Source organism: Embiotoca jacksoni, unplaced genomic scaffold (genome assembly GCF_022577435.1).
Source record: "Embiotoca jacksoni isolate LCO1_2020_lvr unplaced genomic scaffold, fEmbJac1.0.p SCAF_27, whole genome shotgun sequence".
NCBI lineage: Eukaryota > Metazoa > Chordata > Actinopteri > Embiotocidae > Embiotoca > Embiotoca jacksoni.
The window spans coordinates 1,473,929-1,496,732 of NW_027185378.1; the positions used below are offsets into that span (position 1 = coordinate 1,473,929).

The 22,804-nt window shown below is 42.1% G+C and overlaps 2 protein-coding genes across 5 annotated transcripts in view; both read left to right on the forward strand.

The window, feature by feature from the left end:
• Positions 1-9,705, forward strand: part of smoc1 (SPARC related modular calcium binding 1) — a 44,139-nt gene extending 34,434 nt beyond the window's left edge. For 2 of the 4 annotated variants that reach the window (XM_069160694.1, XM_069160697.1), the window contains exons 11-14: positions 1,297-1,402; positions 2,195-2,439; positions 2,911-2,944; positions 7,629-9,705. In XM_069160694.1, coding sequence (XP_069016795.1) covers positions 1,297-1,402; positions 2,195-2,439; positions 2,911-2,944; positions 7,629-7,668 — 425 coding nt within the window. In that variant the 3' untranslated portion in view covers positions 7,669-9,705. Of the gene's footprint in view, positions 1-1,296; positions 1,403-2,194; positions 2,440-2,910; positions 2,965-7,628 lie in introns of all 4 variants that reach the window. The other 2 variants (XM_069160695.1, XM_069160696.1) reach the window with 2 other exon arrangements.
• Positions 9,706-15,906: 6,201 nt separating this feature from the next.
• LOC138205049 (solute carrier family 2, facilitated glucose transporter member 1) lies at positions 15,907-21,282 on the forward strand. Its single transcript, XM_069160698.1, has 10 exons — positions 15,907-15,921; positions 16,866-16,964; positions 17,465-17,625; positions 17,713-17,953; positions 19,100-19,262; positions 19,349-19,533; positions 19,749-19,850; positions 19,978-20,079; positions 20,602-20,805; positions 21,103-21,282. Exons 1-10 carry the CDS (start codon positions 15,907-15,909, stop codon positions 21,280-21,282), a joined length of 1,452 nt encoding a protein of 483 aa, XP_069016799.1.
• Positions 21,283-22,804: the final 1,522 nt, after the last annotated feature.

Here is a 22,804-nt window from a genome sequence, read left to right on the forward strand (position 1 = left end):
GATTCTCACAGAGTCACCGGTTCCATCCAGGTGAGACTGAGCTCGTTGCAGCAGGTAAATGATGGCATCGTCCACTCCCACATGAGGCTGGTACGCAATTTATCAAGCTAATGGGGTGGGGGGGTAACGTAATGCAGGAAATGCAAAGACACAGAGGGAAAAGATGAGGCCTTTGGGAAGATCAACATTTTCCTCAGATGTAGGGCTGTTATCTAAGTTATGAAGATAAACTCTACATGACTAAAACTACAATATATTAGCTCAACATCCAACCAAACATGAACTTCCATGACCTCTGACCTTTCTGTAAACAAACACGTCCCGACTCGTGAACTCGAGGCTTAAAGAAAATTCCACAAGAGGGCCCCGTTCAAATGGACTCTCCTCGTGTACATGGTAAATACGACAGCATTTGAATGCAGCAGTAGTCACAAATCACTGCAGCCTCTTTCTGTCTACACCTGAAACAACAACAGCAGATTTGATGTATTTTAAAGTTCGACGCTCCCAGAGGTCGCGCATCACGCTGTGTCCTCGACACCTTCCCACATAGGCTGAGGACAACACAACGCTTCATAACACCCCAATTTAACACTTGGATTAAGGCACAGCAAGGCAGTGCTTCTTCGAGCTCGTCCTGTTGTCGGAAATGCTAATTGGATTCACCTGGCGGGGGCAGCGGACCACCTCCCACAGAACGACCTGAGCCAGCACAAAAAGGAAAGAAAAAGATGAGAGCGGCGTAAGGAAGAGGAGGAAGAGGTTGAGGAGGAGAAAGAGAAAGAGAAAAAAAGGAGGAGGAGGAGGAGGAGGGAGGAAAGCTGCAGAGAAAAATGAAGAGACTGAAAAAAAAAAATGGCAGAATGAGAAGATTAGTTTACTGCGCAGCTGCGTTTGAAGTTTCCCTTTAAGACACACAATTAGGAGGGAAAAATTTGCACTGGTTTAGCGTGCTATTAAAACCATACATCTGGGCAATTAAAAAGAGCTACCCAAGGTGTTCAGAATTGTGTCATAAAAGTTAACAGGTCTGCAGCGCTCAACAAAGCGCTCTCATCACAGCACACTTCTGTCCCACCTCTCGCCATGTGCCTCTTACAAAACGGCCAAACTATGCGTTTCACCTCGAACGGAAACATATTCACGATAATCCAGTGGGTCACAACAGACGTTTGACGTCCGTCACGCCGCTCCGCTGCTGTCTTTAGGCGGCTTTAAGAGGCTCTGCGCCGTAATGGCTCAAATTAGTTGTGGAAGGTAATTCTGGTGTATTTTTTTGTCTTTGATTCGTCCCAGGCTGCCCGGAGGGAAAGAAAGTGGAATTCATTACGAGCTTGTTAGATGCCCTCACCACAGACATGGTGCAGGCCATAAACTCACCAGCCCCCTCTGGTGGCGGGAGGTAAGTGTTACACCTCGTGCTCTAAACGACACATTTTCCTTAGTACACTAACAAATAGGGCTCTTACTTGTTGTAGTGCAGGAATGTTAAATCGCACACTGCCGTTCTGCACTGACAGGAAATGACCTCATCATGTGAACACATCACCCGCCAAAATATCTGCAGCTTTAATTATTTTACCTTGAAATCAACGTATTTCCATGCCATCTGTTTAACACACTCGACAAACACACGGATTCTTCTATAATGAAAAAAACCCAGCTGCAGCTTCCTCAGACGCCTTAATTTGAAAATCCTTTATGGTCCAGCCCCTTCCTCTACGAAACCAAGATGTTGTCCAGAGTTTCACATTTCTTTTTTTGGACCGTTCTGAGTGCCTCATCCTGGTGCTTGTAGTGCACTGAATGTTTCTGTACTTACGCACTCAAAATAGTGAGTTTTAGTACACAAGTAGAACATCTGGATCACAGCACTAGTTTTGTTTTTTACTTAGAGAATTGTTTATTTATGTTTATATATTTTTCTCTGACATGGACACGTTAAGGTTTACTGTTCACTTCCAATCAGTGCTAAAATTGAATAAACAGATGGACATGGAATAAATCTGTCCACACGAAGCCCTATGTAAACGTACACTGAGATTTTCTTTGTCTAAGATTGATTTGAAAATAGTTTAACTGCTAGATGACATCTAATGTGACATCTGTCAGTTATTTTTGGCCTTAAATCAAGAAATATGTACATTTCCTTCATCTGTTTTTGAGTCATTTCTGTCCCTCCGACGTTCCCCAGGTTCGTAGAGCCTGACCCCAGTCACACTCTGGAGGAGCGGGTGGTGCACTGGTACTTCGCCCAGCTGGACAACAACGGCAGCCACGACATCAACAAGAAGGAGCTGAAACCTTTCAAGCGGTACCTGAAGAAGAAAGCCAAACCCAAGAAATGCGCCCGCAAGTTCACCGACTACTGCGACCTGAACAAGGACCGGGCCATCTCCCTGCAGGAGCTGAAAGGCTGCCTGGGCGTCAGCAAGGAGGGTAAGACGGGACGAGGGGGAAAACAGGAAGGTGGAGATGGGGCCGGTAGAGTTGTGGTAGACGGTTCTCGTTCCCAGGGCGTTTTAACTGATGTCGTGACGAGGTTGTTCGGAAAAGGTCATGAGACGAAGAACAAACGTGGGAAAGTATGCTTGGATTTCTGTAAAGTCATCGAAACCCGGATCTTTTCCGAACCATAACTGCGTTGTTTGTAACTTCGAGAAGCAAACTGCTCTGATAAAACTTTATTATTTGACGCCCTGGAAATGAGAACACGTCGGTCGTTGAGTAAAGTCAGGACTCTGGTAGGAGGAGCTCATCTTCAACAGTTATACACAACAGTTTTTAAAGCCCGCGCTGCTCCACTCTAGCCTGGCTCCGCCCACCTGTCACTCACAGCTTAAAAACTCTGATATATTTAAAATAAATTCTTTGCTGTGTGAAATTATGTTTTGTTCTTCTCCTCTGCAGGAAGCTCAACGACAAGCAGCAATCAAGGGACAAGGCAAGGGACAAATTTGTTCAGTAAGGCAAACTAATGCTTCCGCTAACCCCGCCTCTGGCTCCGAGCACTGCAGCTGGCTTATTGTGTAATCCATTAACACGCACACACACACAAAAGCAAAATCTGCTCGTTATAATCTGAGACTTCGATGGGAGTCTGCAGATGGGTGTTTTATTTTGAAAATTAACGGGATTATTTTTATTTTCCTCTGTCGGACTTCCTGCCCTGTTGATCTGCTCCGTTCAGCTTGTCGCGACCTCCGTCCGACAACCGTTAAAAAAAAGACTCGGTGCCTATCTTTGGTGCCGATCAGTCGTCTTTTTGACATCGTGTCCTGCTCGAAGACACTGACACAGCAGCAGCAATGATTTATGATCGATTCGCTGATGGTCTTTCTTTCAGCCGGTTTTCCGTCCCTCTCTCTCTCCTCCTCGTACTCCCCGTCAGGATTCCCCTCTCTGACTGATTATTGCTCCCCTCGGTGCTGCTGCTGACTCTGGCCCCCGCTGGCCGCTTCAGCGCCACATAGCTCTGAGGTCATGTGTTTACGCTGGCTCGGCCCGGCAGCGCCGGGAGAACGGTGGCTCCGAGAGGGCATAACGTCAGGCGGCTCGGACCCGGGGCCCGGCTGCCAGGATAAACAGCGCCGGCGCTGGAGGAGGAGGGCTCGGCCGCTCGTTCCCGAATCTATCACCTTCCTGCTTAAGAGCTGGAGGTAACGGGCCTGACAGCTTTATAAGGCTCCTTCTGTTGACGACGGTGGAGGGAGTGAGGTGTGTAGTGAGGAGAGGAGAGGCCGCATCTGTACGAACATGTGGCTCCGTTCTGCCTGACGGAGATCGACAGCCGCGTCGTTCAGGTATGCCTCACTGTGCGTTAACGGCCTGGATCTCTTTAAGTCGAGCTGCGTCTGCCAGGCCTTAAATCTCATCGTGCCCCGTCGCAGCTCCGCTCCGTCACCGGAGTGTTGTTGGACATATTTACAGTTTACTGTACGTGCTTTTTGGCTGGAGGAATCTACACGATGACATGCTCATGCTGACATGCTGGCAGCAGCGAAGGAAACATCTGAGTACCTTGTGTGAGAGCCGAGGTGCTGCGGAGAGTGGCATCCATCCTCCGAGGAGCCTGGAAACCTCGTTACGGACGAAGCCCGGGGCGGCGACGTTCTCCCGCAGTCCCTCCAGTCCCATGACATCGGGCAGTTCGTCTCGTTTCCGTTCAACAAAACACAGAAATATCTCATTGTTAGACTCGACACTTTGGCAGGAAGGTTCACCATGTTCTTTTCAAAAAGTCGTAATTCTATTCAAAAAGACGTAAACACACTGTTGAATAAGTGCAAACACATGCGGGCGTGCACGTACGAATGCTCGCACACGCAAGAGACAATTATAATGTATTAGAGGATGTAGCGAGAGAGGCTGCTGCACAGGTTTTAGTTTGCAGGACGCATCAACTGAGAATGAAGAAACGATTAGTAAGTAAAGTGGATTAAATATTGCGCTTTTAACACAAACAAAGTCACAAAGTGCTTCACAAATAAAAAAAAAACCAACGAAATGTTAAAAATATGAAAAAGAAACCAACAAAAAAAACCCCGAATATTTAAATTCAACAACAACACGAGGCGAGACAGAGGATCGTTTGAACAAAAGCTGCTTTTTGAAGGCAGCTTGATTAGATGATAAATAAATAAAAAGTATTTCACTAACCAAACACCAGATCATTTATTGGTTTGAGATCATCTGAAGGTTTCAGCATTGCAAGTATGAGGATTTGCTTGTTTTTGTGTTTTTGCAAGTTTCAGACGGCTTCTGAAAAAACACAAGCAGCATGAAGCAGCGTCAGGCTTCTCCGCTCTCCTGTCTTCCCCTCCTGTTTGTCCTGGCTGTGTCAGGCGGGAATGAAAGGAGGGCATTATTGGGCCGGCCTGGCACCGGAGCTGCAGGACCATTAGAGAGTCCAGAGTCCCGTCCTCTCAGAGCCAGCCGCAATTACTCCGCAGCGCTGTGCTTTAATTCCTGTGACATCAGCCTGACACCAGGACTGACAGGTCATCAGTGAGGGGCCGCGACATCATTACCTGTAACTCCAGGTGATGAGGTAGCCACAGGAAACTCATGCACAGGTACGATGATTCCCAGCTCTCCAGCCAGGCGCCTTTCTCGGCGGGTCCCAGGTGAGGCGAGGCGATTCACCGGCAGACGGGATCTGCTTTCAGTTCTTTATCACAAGTGGGGCCAAGGTGTCCGCGGAGAGGCCGGGCAGCTTTGTGTTGTTAATGGCTCAGACAGTGTCCTCTGTGACTTGGAGGTGGGGCGGAGGGGGTGGTGGGGGGGGGTGGCAGCTGGTCTGGAGCCGAGTAATTACAGAGGCGATTCATCAGCGCTGCTGTCGCTCGGCTCCATACAGAGACTCTTATCTGGGCTGGAGAGTGGTGTTGGGAAATATTGTGGTGCTGCACAGGTATACAGATGCAGTCGTACTAACGCTGACACTGAATACTACTACTGAAAAAATACTGCTGAAAAAACTGCAGCCAAGTCAGCTGGTCTGCATCTAAAATATCTCAAAATTCAAATCTTCAAAAAAAAAAATTAAAAAAAATCCAAATGTTCTCCATGAATATTACCTCAATTAATCTAATAATAATTAAAGTATTTTTGTGCAATTGGTTGTCCAATGATGTCAGTTAGTTGGTCATATCCACTGGTAAATTGTGTTTGTAACCCAGACTATATATAAAAGTGGACATAGCTTCCAGGTTTAAAAAAAAAAGAAGAAAATAAAAAAGGAAAAAAAGAAATTGCTTCAGCTGCAATACCACCGAGTGCCACTAGAGGTTGGCTCCAAAAAGCCTGCGGTTCCATAGACTCCCATTCAACTTCTCTCATCAAATACAAACTAAATAAATGTCTCCACCAGTTATCTCTGTTGTTAGCTAAAGTCACTCCTTATTAGTTTTCTGGCGGTCCATCTGAAAATAATCCGTCATTAATTAAATATTTGGTCTCAGAGTGGTGTGTGTTTTGGGGGTGTGCCTGTTTCAGGTTTCAGTTATAGGTGGGCGGGGAATTGTCCCAATCAGATCCACCACTGGCTCCTCCTCAGCTCCTTCAAATATGCTCACTTCTGACTCTGAACTAGCAAGATGGCGATGGCCGAAATGAGGCTTCAAAACGACAGTTTTTTCCCTGATCGATCCCCCCAAAAAACAAAATTTGTCCATAACAAACGTCAGTATCAAAATTGACTCAATGCCGGATGAACTCTTTTCTTCTTTTTTTTTTTTACATTTTAGGAGCACCCTCGTGTCAGATTTTGTTACAACGATAAAATTTACGATAAAATATCTCTAAGTCAAGGTTAGTGTGTAGCTGAATTCTTTTGTTCAAATTTGTATTAAAAGTCATGTAAACCACTCGTGCAGAGAGGTTTTATCATATATTATTATATATTTTGTTGGGATCTTGGGGATAAATCGACATTTATTTACATAAAAGTGTCAAATCTTAAACTGCAAACAGTAGTCGGCTGTATGCTGCTACTCACGGTGAAATTAGGCGGCTATAATATTTTATTTTATCCACTTAAAGTAAAGGTGAAAACATCCAGAGCAGGATTTACTCCTGCGAAAGGTAACCGGTGATTTATGGAGCGACGGATGGATCGAGTTAACGTCTGAAGACTTTAGAGTGAACGCAGCGTCTGCAGGAGCTCCAAGAGTGAAATCAGCTGGATGTGTGTTTCACTGCTAACATGAGCAGAGCTGACAGAGAGCGCACCTGCATGCACACACACACACACACACACACACACACACACACACACACACACACACACACACACACAACCCTGCCAGTTGCACAACACTGCAAAAAAACACAACCCTGTTCTGAATACACAACGATGCACCTTCATCCAAAACACACAAATAAAAATAGGTGGATGCAAACACACACAGTTACACTTACACTTACACACACACACACACACACACACACACACACACACACACACACACACACAGCCTGACCGGCTCACCTCTGACAGCCATCTGTAAGCAATCTCAGCTCTTTACCCATCTCCCTTTCTCCCAGGCCTCTCCTCCTCCTCTTCTTCCTCCTCCTCCTCCTCCTCTGATTGATGAGCGAGCAGTCTATCCCGTGTGCAGCACACTGTCATGCAGATTCAGCGCATCTGCAACACGACTTCAGAGAGTTATCGCTTCGTCATCACATAATGTCAGCACATGGACGGTGTGTGGTGGGAAGCTGCAGGAAATGTTACTCTTCCTCATCCTGATCTTTTACTTAAAAGAAAATAAAAGGATTAAGAAAGCAGACAGCATGGAAAGAAAAAACAGGGACACGGTTACAAAAAAAATTCAGATGTAGAAAACCTCAGAGAGAAGTCCAAATCGATTAAATAAAACACTTAATTTGGTTCTAAAAAATCTGCTGTGAGACACGAAGCAATAGTTACATTAGCTTCAGAGGACGGATCTGCTCTCCACATGGAGACGGTCACGCATCGGCTTTTTTAAAAAATTTTTTTACATGTATTAGATTTTGTTGCATGCATTATTCAAATTGTGAGCGTTCGTCTGTTGAAACAAACAAATGAACCCGTTTTCATTCTGTCTTCCGTCCGTCTGTCTGTCTGTCGTTCTGTCTCCCAGTAGGTCGTCTGGTGTGAGACAAGACGGATCGAGAAGCTGAGACGAGAGCAGAGGGCACAGAGGGAAGGCATCTGTACGCTTGCTGACAGGAAAGAGAAAGATGGAGCAGATCGAGTTTAAAAAAAAAAAAAAGAAAGAAGAAAAAAGCGAACAGAAAAAAACAAGAAAAGAAAACGAAGCGGCGCCAAAATATTTGCACTTTCTCCTCCCTATGTTTGACATTTTATCTGTTTTTACGTGTTTGTTTTTTTTTTCCTTCTTGAAGTGACTGAAAGTTTCTTGGTAAGAATGAGAATATAATTGTAAAGAGACGGAAGAGCATCTCCCCGTGTGTTTAGGCTGCTGTTGTGATCCGTTCGGTCCTCAGATAACAAGAACAGGCACTAATACACGTTATAAATTCAACTTAAAAGGGCCCCCTGTTACATACAGCAGCACACAGACTGGTGTCAGCTCACGAAAAAGAGAGAGCTGTGTCAGTGTAGACCAATTTAAACAAATGTGAACATGCAAAAAAAAAAAAAAAGCCGTGTTGTGTTGTTGTCAACAGTCTGCAAAAAAATGCCTTCAAGTTTTCAGTTTTTTCCTGCTTTATTTTACTTTTTGAAAAAAGTTTGTGCTAAAAAAAAAATTAAAAAAAAAAAAAAAAATCGTTTTTTAAATGAAGTAGACAAAGAAAAAACATCAAAAAGCCAATTAGATGGAGAGAATTAAAAACTAAGTACAGTTACAGTCATGCAGCCCCTCAACACTGGAGGTAGACTAATGCAACTTTACACTGTAGCGCCCAACAGGGGGAGACATTTTCACACGCAGTATAAAAGCTGCATTGATTAGTTTTTGAGTAAATAAAGGGGACGAGCTACGGAAAACCCTGAAATGTTGCCTCACAGTTGTTAGTTGCTTCCTTACAGATGTCTAAAAATCACTCTCGTTTTAGCTCCATTTTTGGTCTCCACCCCCAAAAACATGCCCGGTCCTTAATCTCCTAAAATTCACCAGCTTGTTACTGATGGTTCAAGTTTAATGAGACCTCTTTTAAAGAAACTCTTTCTGGAGTGACAGTGATTTATTTTAAAATACTTTGGATTTATATCTAATCTATATACATTTTAATTAATGCAGCTTTCAGTTCAAACGGTGTAAAAAGGCTGCTGGTTTACAATTCTTGGGTATATTTTACATCACGTTACAAGTTGAGATAATGTTCGTTTTTATTTTCTACACAAACCTGAAAAACAGTGAAAGATTTTGAATTTCTTCATGAATTTTTTTCGTGTTTGCCACGATAAAATCCACTAACATGAGCAAACCTCTGACCCCCTGGAGGGGATTTTATATTTCCAGAACAGACGACTTTTAAACATTCGTAATGGTACCAGGAAAAACAGGTGCTACAGATGACTCAACCCGACCAGTAAGTGGATGTTTACTCTCGTTAATATCGTCCCGTTTACTGTCAGCGAGATGTGACTATTACAAACGCCACCTCCTAAAATAAGTACTGGAGCCTCCCCAATAATATCAGAGTACATTTTGTGTATGTAAATACAATATTTGTCAGCTGATGTCAGTCTCAGTCTGTGAAACACTTCACACATAAATGCATGTTGGCGCTTCGCCACCTTCTGTAAGACACTGCAGGGTGTGTGATTAACTACAGAAACACTTCGGAATGAGTTTGGGAATGTAAAAAAAAAAGAAAGAATAAAAACATCTTCCTAACATTTGGAAACAATTGAGTTTTAAAATTGGAGAACAGCGACTTGGCTGGTGTGATCTGAATGTATTTTGTTGTATTTCCCAAGATGAAGAAGAAAAAAAAGGCTCATGTTGTAAATATGTACAATAACCTTTTGTTTGTTTTTACTAAATTTCATGTCATGTTGCTGTTCACTCACTTCACTGTCACTTCAAGTTTCTGTGTGTTTGCATCGTGTCCAACATTAGGCTGACTCACAACACTGAAGTATTTAGAGCAGACTGAAGCTGATCGGCTCTGACGACAGTTTATTTCAGGTTATTTTACTACTTCAGCTCGGTGTTTTACGATTGCTGTCCTTATCAGAGTGAAGAATGTGTGCAGTATCTCCTGCTGAATTCACTACACTCAAACATCCAGTGGCGTCTAATCTGAACGTTTCAGTCCAGGTTTGAACACACTGAAGTGTTTCCAGACGCTGCAGATCAAACATAAGATCTAAAAGAAACTAACAGGCTCAAAATCTCTGCACATCACGATGGAGGGACGGTACAGTGAATAGAGATGACTAAAATGTTTTGCTAATATTTCATATTCATAGCTGCAGAAATCAGATCCGAGACGTGTTGTGTTTGGATGTAAATGACGTGGTTTGAGGTGCTGCTTGCTGTAACGTACTGCAGGCTGAAATTCCTGAAATATTTGAACCTGAGTCAAACAAAGTGAAGAATAGAAAAAGAAAAGGAATCTAACCTGATAAAATGAGAGAGTTTAAGAGGCGCATGTTGGGTTGAATTGGCCTTTTTTGGGTTGTTCATGTCGTGGCATAAATTTAAAACAGGCTTAACGAGAAAAACATCTGCAGAAAAACTGAGAAACAAACAAAGCAGATATTTCTTACTTTGTACAAATAAAACAGACTCACTAAAGAGTTGAATTTGGTGACTAGAGAGCCAAAATGTCACTTTTCTCATATAAAGAAAATTAAAGTGCACACAGTATAAAGCTGCGGTCCATAATTCTGCAAGTATTCCACTGTTTTCACTCACAAGTTGGCTTCACTACAAACAATTTAAAGTATTTTAAAAGATTGATAATAAAGCTAAAAACAGTAAGATAGAAGTGATCCTGGTCTCGCTCTCTGGCTGCAGAGAAGGAGTTTAATACTGACCCCTACTGGTGAGGATGGTTCACTGCAGCTTGCAAGTTCACACTGACCCCGTTATCCATGTAAGAGTTCACACACACACACACACACACACACGCACACACGAACAGAGCCGACTGAATATCCTCAACTGACAATAAATGTTTTTAAAGAGAGTTTCATGTCTTTTCTTAATTTCACTGACACATTTTCAACCTGTGGGTTGTTCCCTGCTGGTAAAAGTATAAAAAGTAAAAAGACTTTCCATTATTTCACAACATTAAAAATGACAAAAAGTGGATAGTTAAGTGAAATTAACCATCTCGATATTTTAATGTCGACTACAAAGACGCACTCTGATTTGCGAGATGCTCTGATTTAGTGATGAGACTTCAAAGGTGCGGATGTTGTCAGTTGCATGATGGGAGGTGGAGGGGGAGGGCTGTTGGGGGTAGAGGTGGGGTTGGTATCACGGATGAAATGGGAGCCAACAGGCAGCTGCAGTACATCTGTCTTGTACTGACACATGTGGCATTTGACTTCCAGTGTGAAGTTCAAAAGAGTTTTATAATGACGCAGCTGCTTCGGGATGTGTGTGCGTGTGTGTTTTCTCCTTTGTTGGAGGCACGGTGGAGGGTGGGCGGGCTGCCGGAGGGGTTTCGTAGGTGAAGGCAAGAATTCGGGTCTTGAACGTGACGTGTGGGCAGTACAGGTGCTGTGTGAGGTCGCACTTTTCCAACTTTTTAGAAGAAACAAAGAATAATAAGCCATGATTATAAACAAATAAACAAACGCGTGAGATCATCCAGTTATGAGGATCTAAAGTTTCATCTTCATGAACGGGGATCAGATGGAGAACTTATTCCCCCACATGTTTTTCCAGTGACGAGTAAATCTGTGTGTGGTTTTTTTGTGTTTGTTTTTTCACACCTCCATGTGCATTGAAACACTTAGAAACAGATCAAAACCACCATTACAGGTAATTTAGCGGCGGCCATTAGCCCGTGTGATAGCCCAAAATTACCGGCGGGGGGGGGGGGGATCACCATTTGTGCCCGATGCCCTCTGAAGCCTGCAGCAGCACCTGCCCAGCTGCCGGAGCACCAGGGGGTCACGGGGTCGCCTGCTAGGAGGAGGCCGGGGCAGCGGGGTCAAAGGTCATGCTCCAGACAGCGTATCCACACGCTGATTAAGAAGTCAGCTGCAGGAGCAGAGCTTTGCAGGTGGATGATGCATTTTACTCGCCGACGACAACTTTTCTTTCTGCTCCGCTCTGAACGATTATAACGATCGCTGGTGAATAAAGTCACATTAAAGTGGTTTAATGGGCGGATTTCTACTGACGGTAAAGATGTTAATGTAAACACAGGGCAGGTAGAAGACGTGGTAAACTACAGTTCAGTTCAGGAAAGTCTGAAAATATATCACTTCGGCATATAAATCAAACTTAGGCAGGAAGTTCATTTCTAAATTATACACAGGATTTTATATTTGAAGGAGAAGTGTGAGAAAGAAGTGAATGTCGTGGTATCAGAGTAGGAAATCAATGAGCAGCAGTGGAAAACCACTCGATTTACAACTTGGAGCAAATACGGGTGGAAAAAGACTTAAAAAGATTCTTTAAAACACTGGCACAGAAAAAATATGAAGATACATGGAGTTGGAAAATTATGTGGAACAAACAGAGCTAAATAAAATGTACGGAGAAAATACTGAAGGTGGAGTTACTGTTTCCATTTAAGGCAATTGAGGACAATTAAAAAAAAAAAGGTCTACCAAGATTAATGCCAATTGCAAGAAAGAAAGCTATTGCTCGAAAATGGTTCAAGACAAAAGGAACCTGAGGTGGAGATGAGTGATGACAAAACATATATGTAATAGAAAAGATGACTTTCTCCACAATTCAATAGAATTAGGAAAAACTGTATTGATTATGTCGTCAATAATATCTTAGACTTCATAAGAAAAAATGGAGTACTGGTTCATCTCTACAGATGCTAACAGGTTATATTAATAACATCCTGTTCTTGTTTTTATCTCTCATATTAAGTTTTCTTTCATACTTTTATCTTCAGCCAGCTAATTGGCTGATCAAAAGTGCTGTAAATGAGATCAGTGTTTACCCAAATTTAAAAGAGTTAATTACTGTATCAAAAAAATTTTATGAGATGGAAATTGTTCCCAATAAAGAGAGAATTAAAAAAAGAAAAGAAAAAATATAACATCTAAAATATGACATCTATGAGGCGTTTGGAAAGCTTTCAATAATTTACGCAGTTTAATAAAGGTTTTAAAGATGAAGCTGTTTTTGTTTTAAAGTATAACGTTTTATTGACGTTCACATGTTTTTTTTTGTCTCCAACTCAAAGTGTCTAGGCCGTGAGTCAGTGCAGGATTAAAATTATCTGTTTTTCATCACCTCGGGGCCACAGGGGCCACTTAATATTTATTTCTACATATTCTACTTTAGTTTTATGATAAAGATTATTTTCATGCACAAATGATGTGGTTTGGCTGAGGAATGTTTCCCTGCGCGTCGTTATGATTAAGTTCATCTTTCTTTTTTTAAAATTATTTGGCTCGTGTATCTCTGAAGGAAAAGCACTCGCTGGCCTTTTGGATTCGCTTAAGAAGCAGGTGTGTGTGATTTCATCTGGAAGAACGAGTTATTCTCTGAATTTTAATAGTGGAAATGCCTGATGTCCCCATACAGTATGCAGCCTATACATGGAGACACACGTGCCAAATTCCAACATGCAAACAAGCAACAGAAACGGAGAACAAAACGCACAACAGTCGTCCAATAAGAATGGATCGGATTAAACTTCACTGATCCGTGTGAGGAAACAGGACGAACCAATGAGGACGGCTCAAAACGAAGCGATGGACTAATGAGATTGAGAAGAGTATGACTTCATTCGTGGAAAATATGAGGAAGAGTTCACGTTTCCTCGATGGAATACATATATATATATATATATATATATATATATAGATAGATGTAGATATAGACAGACATACAGAGACTACTGCAGGTCCAGAAAGTAGTGGAGTATAAAGTACCTGAAGGCAACACTTAAGTAAAAGTACAGATAATCTACCAGAGGATGAGTTTGATAAAAGTTGAAGTCACCTTTCAAGTTTAAAAGTAATTTCTTGACATTAAATGTACTCAAGTTTCTTCTTTTAAAGTGTCAAAAGTAAAAGCTCCTGTCAGTATTTTGTTGTTATATAACTGATGTTTAATGTGCATTTTTTTTGCTGTAGTTATTTCAATTGGTGGTTATTTTAAGTACTTTATATCCTGCTAGTTAGTTTAATCTACTGTAATGCATCACAATCTGTAAAATCATTATTAATTGGTTGTTTCTGTTCCGTAAGAACAACGTATCTCTAAAAAGTCAACAAGTTCAGAAAAACATTTCTCGGCAAATTAAAGAGGGTTTTAAAAACTGTATTGAGCTTTAAAAGTAAAAGAAACATCCGATCCTTCAGTCTATCAGAAAAATTATAATTTAAAATCCCCTAATTTGGAGATACATGGTTTTCACTGGACAGGAAGGAGATTAAAAACCATCTTAAAAGTAATTAAAGTTGTCAGACCGATGTAGAGGAGGAAAAGATTTCTGGCATGTAGTAAAGTCGAATTATAAAGTTACATAAAATGGAAATACTCAACTAAAGTACAAATACTTCAAATTTGTACTTGAGTAAAGGGACTCAGTTTCATTACACCACTACTAAACACAAGCATACATAACCATAAACACAGATAATTACGATGACTATTATAAACTTGAAATTCCAGATTATACAAACAAGCAAACATCAAGTCAAGATGGCTTCAACCCTGAATGCTCCGTTTGTCCCCGTCTTGATAGCAAAGTATGAGTATAACTCAAGCAAAATTCAATATTTGTCACAGTAGTTTGTGGGTGTTGCTTTTTCAGAGCGTCTTTCAATAAATGCTGCTGTTGTTGTTGTTTCTCTCTATGATTCAATTTCTCCAAAAACAGAAAATCTGCTCTATGATAATTAATTTCAGAGGTTTGAAGTGTGATTTCCCGTCATTGGACTTCAACTATTTTAGTCTAATCCTCCCAAACAGGGACAAGAACACAGATTTATGTTTCAACATACAGGATCATAACAACTAGTACCAGGTATCATGTTCTACTCGCATGTAGGAGGAGTATCAGAAGAAAAGTGCCGACCAGGTTCCCATCAACCAGAGGACACGGTCTGTTTGGAAAACTCTGCAGAGAACGGAGGAGAATGTCATGACGACGATGCATCACTCAGACATTTGTTCAAATAAGACAACAAAGTTTGTTATTTAACAGATTTTTAAAGCTTTTTTTTCAGTCTCTCACAAAACTTGAATGGTTCAAAGTGAAAACAAAACCCTTTTTTTTTGTTTTGTTATTTTCTCATGTCATGGTCAGTGGTAGAGTCTCCTCATCTGGTGGGGGAATCATATGAGGGCTTGGGCAAGTTAAGAGATGCACTGTTCGACATGGATCTATTTCTCCTGAGCTTCTAGAAACACATGTAAAGGACAAGGACAAATTTTCAGTACAGGATACAAACAATGTTATAAAACACACACGCACGCACGCACGCACACGCAGCTGAAGCACGTGGTGGTGTCGTCGCTGAGATGCCTGCTCGGTGCTCCAAATGCAAACAGGTTGCTGTTCAGCGGCGAACTGGGATCAGTTCTGATGTTTCTGGATCTAAGTCTGCGTTCGGCTGCAGCAGGTGAACAGATCCTGAGTCAGTCCGGACTCAGAGAACCAGAAGAGGCCCGCGGCTGCTATTATGACAGGTCGGCCCCAAATTCAGCAGCCGGGTGAGACTTCATCACCGGACTCACTGGTGCACAGTGTGTGTGTGTGTGTGTGTGTGTGTGTGGAGTTTAAACACATACAGTCATATCTGAACCTCAGCGATGCAGACGGGATCAACGGACACTCAGCAGCAGTGAGGATTTTAAATTAATATTCAGATGAGGACATAAAGTCTGGACTGTGCGCGCTGCCTGTGAAGGTTTTCCGCTCTCTATTTATACTTCTGGACAAAACCAGCTTCACTACACAATACAGGTGAGTGTGCATAAAAAATGATGTTCATGGAGCAATATTTTTATATACATTATATTTATATATACTAAAGTTAGTTTTCATGTGATGCAGCTGGGGAAAAAACTGATAAATCATATTTAAAAAAAACACCAAGAGCAAAACATATATGTGTGTAACAAAAAAGTCTCTCATTTGCAGTCTGTAAAAGAATGTGTGTTAAATTAATCCTACAAAAACACATGTTTATGTATTCTGTACGGCTTCGTTGATTCTCAGAGAATAAAATCAGAAGAAAATAAATGCACCTCCATCCCGACTGACGGAAACGCTGACTCAGCCTGACAAATGGCGCCTCAGGAGGTTTGTTTGTGTTCAACTATTTTTTACAAATGTCTGAACAGAACTCACAGAATGGTTCACACTCCTGGTGATTAAAACTCTGGACATGTTGCCAATGTGTGAAAATACTGCAGTTCCAGGAAACCTGGAGCTTTACAAACAGTCACAGGATCGAATATGTTGAGAGAAACACGAGGAGTCTGCGAGGTTGGTTACTGAGCTGCATAACATTAAATTGAGAGTATTTAAAAAAAAATTTGCATGACTGAAATTGCAGCTAATTTTACTTTAGATTACGTTATTTTTGTTGCGCAGCAAAAAAAACTGCCTGCCGTTAAGGCAAAAAGTCTAAATGATACTTAAATATGACTCGTACAAGTTACATTGTAATGTCATTTTGGCCATCACCATCTTGTTATTTTGGAGCAGGAAGTGACCATATTTGGACGAGCTGGGGGAGGAGCAAGCGGTGGATCCGATGTTACTACGTCCCGCCGACCGATAACTGTAACCTGCACCACAGGCCTGTCAATCAAACAGACACGCCCACAAAAACATATATTTTCAGATGGACCGCCAGAAAACTTAACTAACAACACCAAAATAACTGGTAGAGACATTTTCTTGACTTTGTATTTGATGGGAGAAGTTGAATGGGAGTCTATGGAGCCAACCTCTAGTCACTGGCACTCGGTGGTATTGCAGCTTAAGGCACTTCCGCAATGGACCCAGAAGCTACGTCCACTTTTATATACTGTCTGGGGTTAACACAAACTCACTACTTCCTGTATCCTTTCAAGTTAAAAGCCTTCCAGTGCTTCATTTCCTAAAAGGCTGTTATTATGAAACATTTTCAGGAACGTATTTTTACTGAAATCAAACCACCACGTTTTTTAAATGAGTAATCCAGAACAACTGTTGAAATTAAAGCAATGACACTCACCTCAAGTCCGTCTCTGCCAAAGAGCCATCTGACCACCACGCTCCTGACCTCCATCCTGGCAGCGGTGCTCGGTTCCCTGCAGATCGGATACCACACCGGCAACGTCAACGCTCCGGCCAAGGTGAGTGGGACCGAAGGGAGCTGCAGGGAAAATATGACATGAAATGAATACAGATAGAAGCACTGTTACAGTTCATAATACAGACTCTCCTGAATTTACAGTATTTTCAGTGTTCTTGCCTTTTTCCACGAATAAATCTTTTTAGCTTTAAAAGGGGATTTATAAATTATAGGAAAGTAAGTGTAAATTAAGATACATCTGAAATTTTTTTTTAAATAAACCGCACACTAGGGCTTGTAGTCTGGCTGATATTCCATAAAAGGTCTACATCAAGCATATATATCAGTTAAGCAGAAGGGAACAAACACAAATCCTGCAGAGCACCAATAAAACATTGAAAAAAGTGAATCATCCCCTGAAACACCAGCCTGATGTGCAACACCAATAGTAGAGTTTTAGCATAAACCTATGGAACAAAAAAGGAGCAAATACAACCAACAACCCAGTAAAACTTAAGCGTTTACTGATGCAGATGGTCTCTCTTGACTCTTGCTGTTCAGATCATCGAGCAGTTTTTCAACCACACCTGGAGATCCAGACACAACCAGTCGATGCCCGATCACAGCCTGACTCTGCTGTGGTCGCTCTCCGTCAGCATTAAGGACTTCGGAGCTCTGCTGGGCTCGCTGGGAGTCAAATACCTGGCAGATTCTTACGGCAGGTATATAGTGCTGCATATGAAACGTTATTTTTTATAGGTCCTCCATCACTGCTTCTGTCATGTGCTTGTTGGCCCCGCCCCCTGCAGGCGTAACTCCATCCTGATCGTGAATTGTCTCTCTGTGGCCGGAACCTGCATGATGTGCGCTTCCAAAGCCAGCGAGTCCTTCGAGGTTCTGATCCTGGGCCGGCTGGTGTTCGGGCTGTTCTGCGGTCTGGTGATGAGTCTCAACCCGCTCTACATCCAGGAGGTGTCACCCACCGACCTAAGGGGGGCCTTCGCCACCCTCAACCAGGTGTCCTTCGCCACGGGCATCCTGGTGGGAATGGTGAGGTTGGATGGTTGGGTTTATTCTCTCCAAACTGGATTTGGGTCAGAGAGCAAAAATGGACGAAGCCGACCATCTTCCATACATAAAGATTTTTAGGAACTGTGTGGTTCTGGACAAGGAACTGTTTGACTTCAATTCATCTGTTCTTAATGAGGATTTTTACGCGTATCCTGAGATGATTTGTTCGATTTGATACTTGACTCTCAAACACCTTTTTCATTTTCCTCTCTGAATGGACACATTTGTTTATATTGAGGTATTGTTTTTGTTTATTTAGCTTCTGTTGTGTTAAATCCAACTCTTTAAAGTCATAATTCAGACATTTAACCAAACATGAAACATACATTAAATGAAATAATAACCAAATGAAATAACAGATGAGATTGAAGGTTGATATTTACTTAGAGCTTCTCTCTTTGTTGTGGTGGTTTGAAGGGAAAAAGAAGCACTGCAGGCCAAAAAGGGGCGGAGTTATATCACTTCCTGGGACACACCCAGGAAGTGATATAAAGGCCAGTTATATATGAGGGTGTCAAGTGAAGTTAGGTCTTTAAAACATGTGATTCAACATGTCGTTTATTATGTCGAACGGCTGTGTTTGATTTAGGAATGAGAACGATGGCCAAAACCCCGACACCAGAAATTCAAAAGGGACATATTTATTGCCAGTGTTGGAACAATTTTTCAGGTCCTTTTTTTAAGTAAAAGTAAAAAAAAAATACAGGGAAAAACTTCACTATTAAAGTTAAAGTCCTGTATTTAAAATCTTACTTCAGGAAAAGTATGTACATATTATCAGCAAAATGTACTTAAAGTACTAACTCTGCAGAAAATACTTTGTCATGTTTGGGAATTAATATTACTGCTGCATTAATGTGCATTTTGCTGCTATAGTTAAGTTTAACTACTCTATACTGTTGGTTAATTTAAACTACGGTAATGCCTCGTATTTACCCAAGACATATTTTTTCAATGAAGGAGGAAAATTTTCTCAGCACATAAAGGAATATTTAATCCTTCAGTTTATCAGAAGAATTCAGATTTAAAATCAACAAATTTGGACGTTTTGTACTGGCTAGGAAGGGGATGAAGTACTTAAGTAAATATACTTAGTTGGTGATGCTCTGCATCTGTTTGGTGCAGGTGGCCGGTCTGGAGACAGCGCTGGGCACGGAGCATCACTGGGCCATGATGCTGTCCCTGTCTGTGATCCCGGCCCTGATCCAGTACCTGGTTCTGCCTTTCTGCCCGGAGAGCCCTCGATACCTGCTCATCAACCGGGGGGAGGAGGGCAAGGCGGAAACTGGTGGGTCCGACTCCGTGTGTGTCTAATTAAACTGCACGTTGTTTAAACTTCGACTTAAAAGACGACACTGTTTTGCCCCCCTGCAGCCCTGCTGAGGCTGAGAGGCCGAGCCGACAAGGTGTTGGCCGAGCTGGAGGAGATGAAAGAAGAGGCTGCCCACACTCAGAGCGGCGTCATCATCCGCGAGTTCTTCAGGAAACGCAGATACAGGCAGCCCATCATCATCGTCCTCATCGTCAACCTGGGAAGCCAGCTCTCTGGATTCAACGCAGTCAGTCGTAAAAAAAAAATAGTTGGCCAAAAAACGTAAATTCTTAATAATACTGCAGCTCTGCGGTATTTCTTCAATAAATAATTCAACCTCAGTGCTTCTCTCGAGCTCCCACTCAGATTCAGACACAGTACAACGCCTCCACTCCTCAAAACCACAGACAGATGACCCAGTAACCCACTAAACTGAAATAAAATCTGCCCTATTTCCTCCAGATAATCAACTATTCTACCAGAATGTTCCAGACCAAGTTCGACCAGGCCAAATATCTGACTCTGGGTGTTGGCGCTGTCAACGTGACCTTCACTTTAGTAGCAGTGAGTACAAAATCTAAAATCGCTGCTCCAGCTTTAACCACGATAGGATGGTGTTGCATTTAATTCACAGAGGTGGGGGGATGAAATGTGAGCAGAGTCACCGCTGTGTTGTTTTTTTGCTCTGCAGTTCTTCCTGATGGAGAAGGCCGGGAGGAGGAAGCTGCTGCTGACGGGTTTCATCTCCATCGCGGTGTGCAACTTACTCATGACCATTGTGGATTCTGTCTTGGTGAGATCAGCTCAGCCTTTTACGATGAATATGATATTAAAAAAAAAAAAAAAAAAAAAAAAAAAAAAAAGGCTGTAAACTGTTCTACAGATAGACAGTCACTCTCCGCCTTGAGTGACACACAGAGATCAGAGGACACAAACACAGCAGAGACTCTTACACTGAGCTGGAAACAAACGGCTGCTCACGAATTAGGTAAATAACAGAGGACGGAGCTATGCAGAGCGTCTATCACTGAGTGAGTGAGAGATCGAAGTTACTCCGCGACTTTTCAAATTAAAAGCCCTTCAGTTTCACACAACGTCCAGCCGTATGCAAAGTTTTGATTTGAGGGGCAGTCGGTCCCAATAGAAGGGAAACACTGGATTTTTCTGGTTACATTTTTTTCACATCTAAACTGAATTGGAGATGCGATTTAAATTTAAAAAAAAAAAAAAAAACACGCCCTGTCATTCTCTACACTTTTCTAAATATGGCTAAAACCGTAACAAAACTGACTTAACCGGTGCCTCCTCCATATAGCACCTGGTCCCGGAGCTGCGGAGCCTGCAGGTCCTGCTGGTCTTCTGCCTGATCTCGGCCTACGAGCTGGGCCCCGGCCCCATCTCCTGGTTCATCGCTGCTGAGCTCTTCGACCAGCCTGGCAGACCCATCGCCATGGCCTTCACCAGCATGCTCAACTGGGGCGGGAAGTTCGTCCTGGCGCTGCTCTTCCCTCCGTTACTGGTGCGTTACTCGGCCTGCACGCTGTGTGAGCGAGTTCGACTTCAGGGGGAACTCTGGAGGAGGTTTCTTGTTTGCTTTTGTTAGCTCACTTACACCTTCGAGACACGGCAAAGGTTATAAATCTGCCCAGTCTGTTATATATACTGTACGCAGAGTAAAACACACAAATCTTGTTGATAAATATTTTCCTAAATCTTTTCAAATCCGGTTGAAATAATTTAATAAGTTATTAAATGAACAGTTAATGGGGGCCGTTTTCCTCCTCCTCCTTCTTCTACATCTTTCGCTCTCTCTCAGAAACTCTGCGGTGCGTACGTCTACCTCCTCTTCATGGCCGTGGCTCTGGTCGCCTTCGCCTTCACGTGGCTCCGCCTCCCGGAGACGAGAGGCCGCACGTTCGATGACATCGCGGAGGAGTTCAGAGGAGCGGATGGCATCCCTCTGCATAATAAGACTGGCTTCAACACGTTCACCTGAAGGACTCCTCATTGACTCACTGGTCACGCTCACAATGTTAAAGGGTCAGTTTGATGTACAATTAAAACACAATAAAATACATTTATTTGCCTAATTTTTTTTAAACTTTTTTTGTGGCTCTCGCAGGATTTAAAAATTTAAGGTGAATAAGTTCTCATCACGAAAACATGATTTTTTTTTTTTCTCTTATAGTCAAATAAATTAGCATTTTTCTACATCTGGATCTAAAGTGAACAGAAACAACGATGATTTCTGAGACAGATTTTACAGTTGAGTGGTTTTCTGAAGACTCAGCAGCCGTTTAGTTCAATATTAGTGTGTGAAATCTCGCATATCCCTGAACTGTGTATACTTGTAAGACGTCTGTGAAACCAAACCGCAGCTTTCAGGATTAATATTTCATCGGACACGATCTGCTGGTCTGCTGGGACGTACAGGAACCGCAGAGGAAGAAGAACAAGGTGAAGTTTAAAACCACCGGAGGACAGAAGTATATTTAAATGGAAGCTGATGAAGGATTTCTTCTCATTTGTTTGTTTCAATAAGGAGGCAGAGAATAAATTTAGGAGTTCCCTGACCGCTCTGTTTCTGAGCAAAAAGTGAGACAACGGTGCCACCTACTGGACTGAACTGTACCAGAGCTGCAAATAAACCACTGTGTCAAGAGTAAGTATTTCAGAACTGATTTAAGTGCCAAACACAGATTGTGTTGAACGGCTCAGAGAGTTAAAACCAGCATCTGTTCAGCTTCAGATAAAACATGACACTATGAAGTCAGCCTTGTTCTTAGTATACAGTTAAAATCAAATAGCAACAGTAGAAAGTCCATCTACAAAAGAAAACTGACAGTTTCTGCAGAAATAAAACATGAATATTATCATTTTGTATTCAAAATGGAAGTAATGAGATTAAAAAGCTGTATTTTGCCTGTTGTGACCTCTGCTGTTAAAACACACCGGTGTAATTGATGGGAATGACGTCACTCAGACCTCACTGTTGGAAGATGAGGATGACTGAGGGTGCTACCAACTTCCAGATGTTCTGGTACAAACAGCTGCCAGGAGGAACGATGACGCTCACCGAGTTCACAACAACACACAAACAACATCACGACTACGGAGATTTCAGCGCTAAGAAACTCTCAGAAACCAGAACTAAAGCCGAGAGAGGGAAATGGCTGTTACATTTGAATATAATTTGAGAAATGTTTTTAACATTTTAAGATAAATAAACTATTTAAAACCGACTTGGATCAGCTGGAAAATGTCACAAAGTCTGAGCTCATGAATAAAATAATGTTAAAACACTGACAGGAAGCATTTAACTGCACAATAAATACTTTTACTTTTGATACTCTAAGTACATTTTGTGGATAAACTTTTACTTAAGTTTTGAAGGCAGAACTTTTCACAGTGTTTTGCTCCTACTTTTACTGAAGTAAAGGACCTGAATACTTCTTTCAATGCTGCTTAATAGATGAACAGTCAGTCAGGACAACTGTCTCTAAAATTGCTAATTTCCT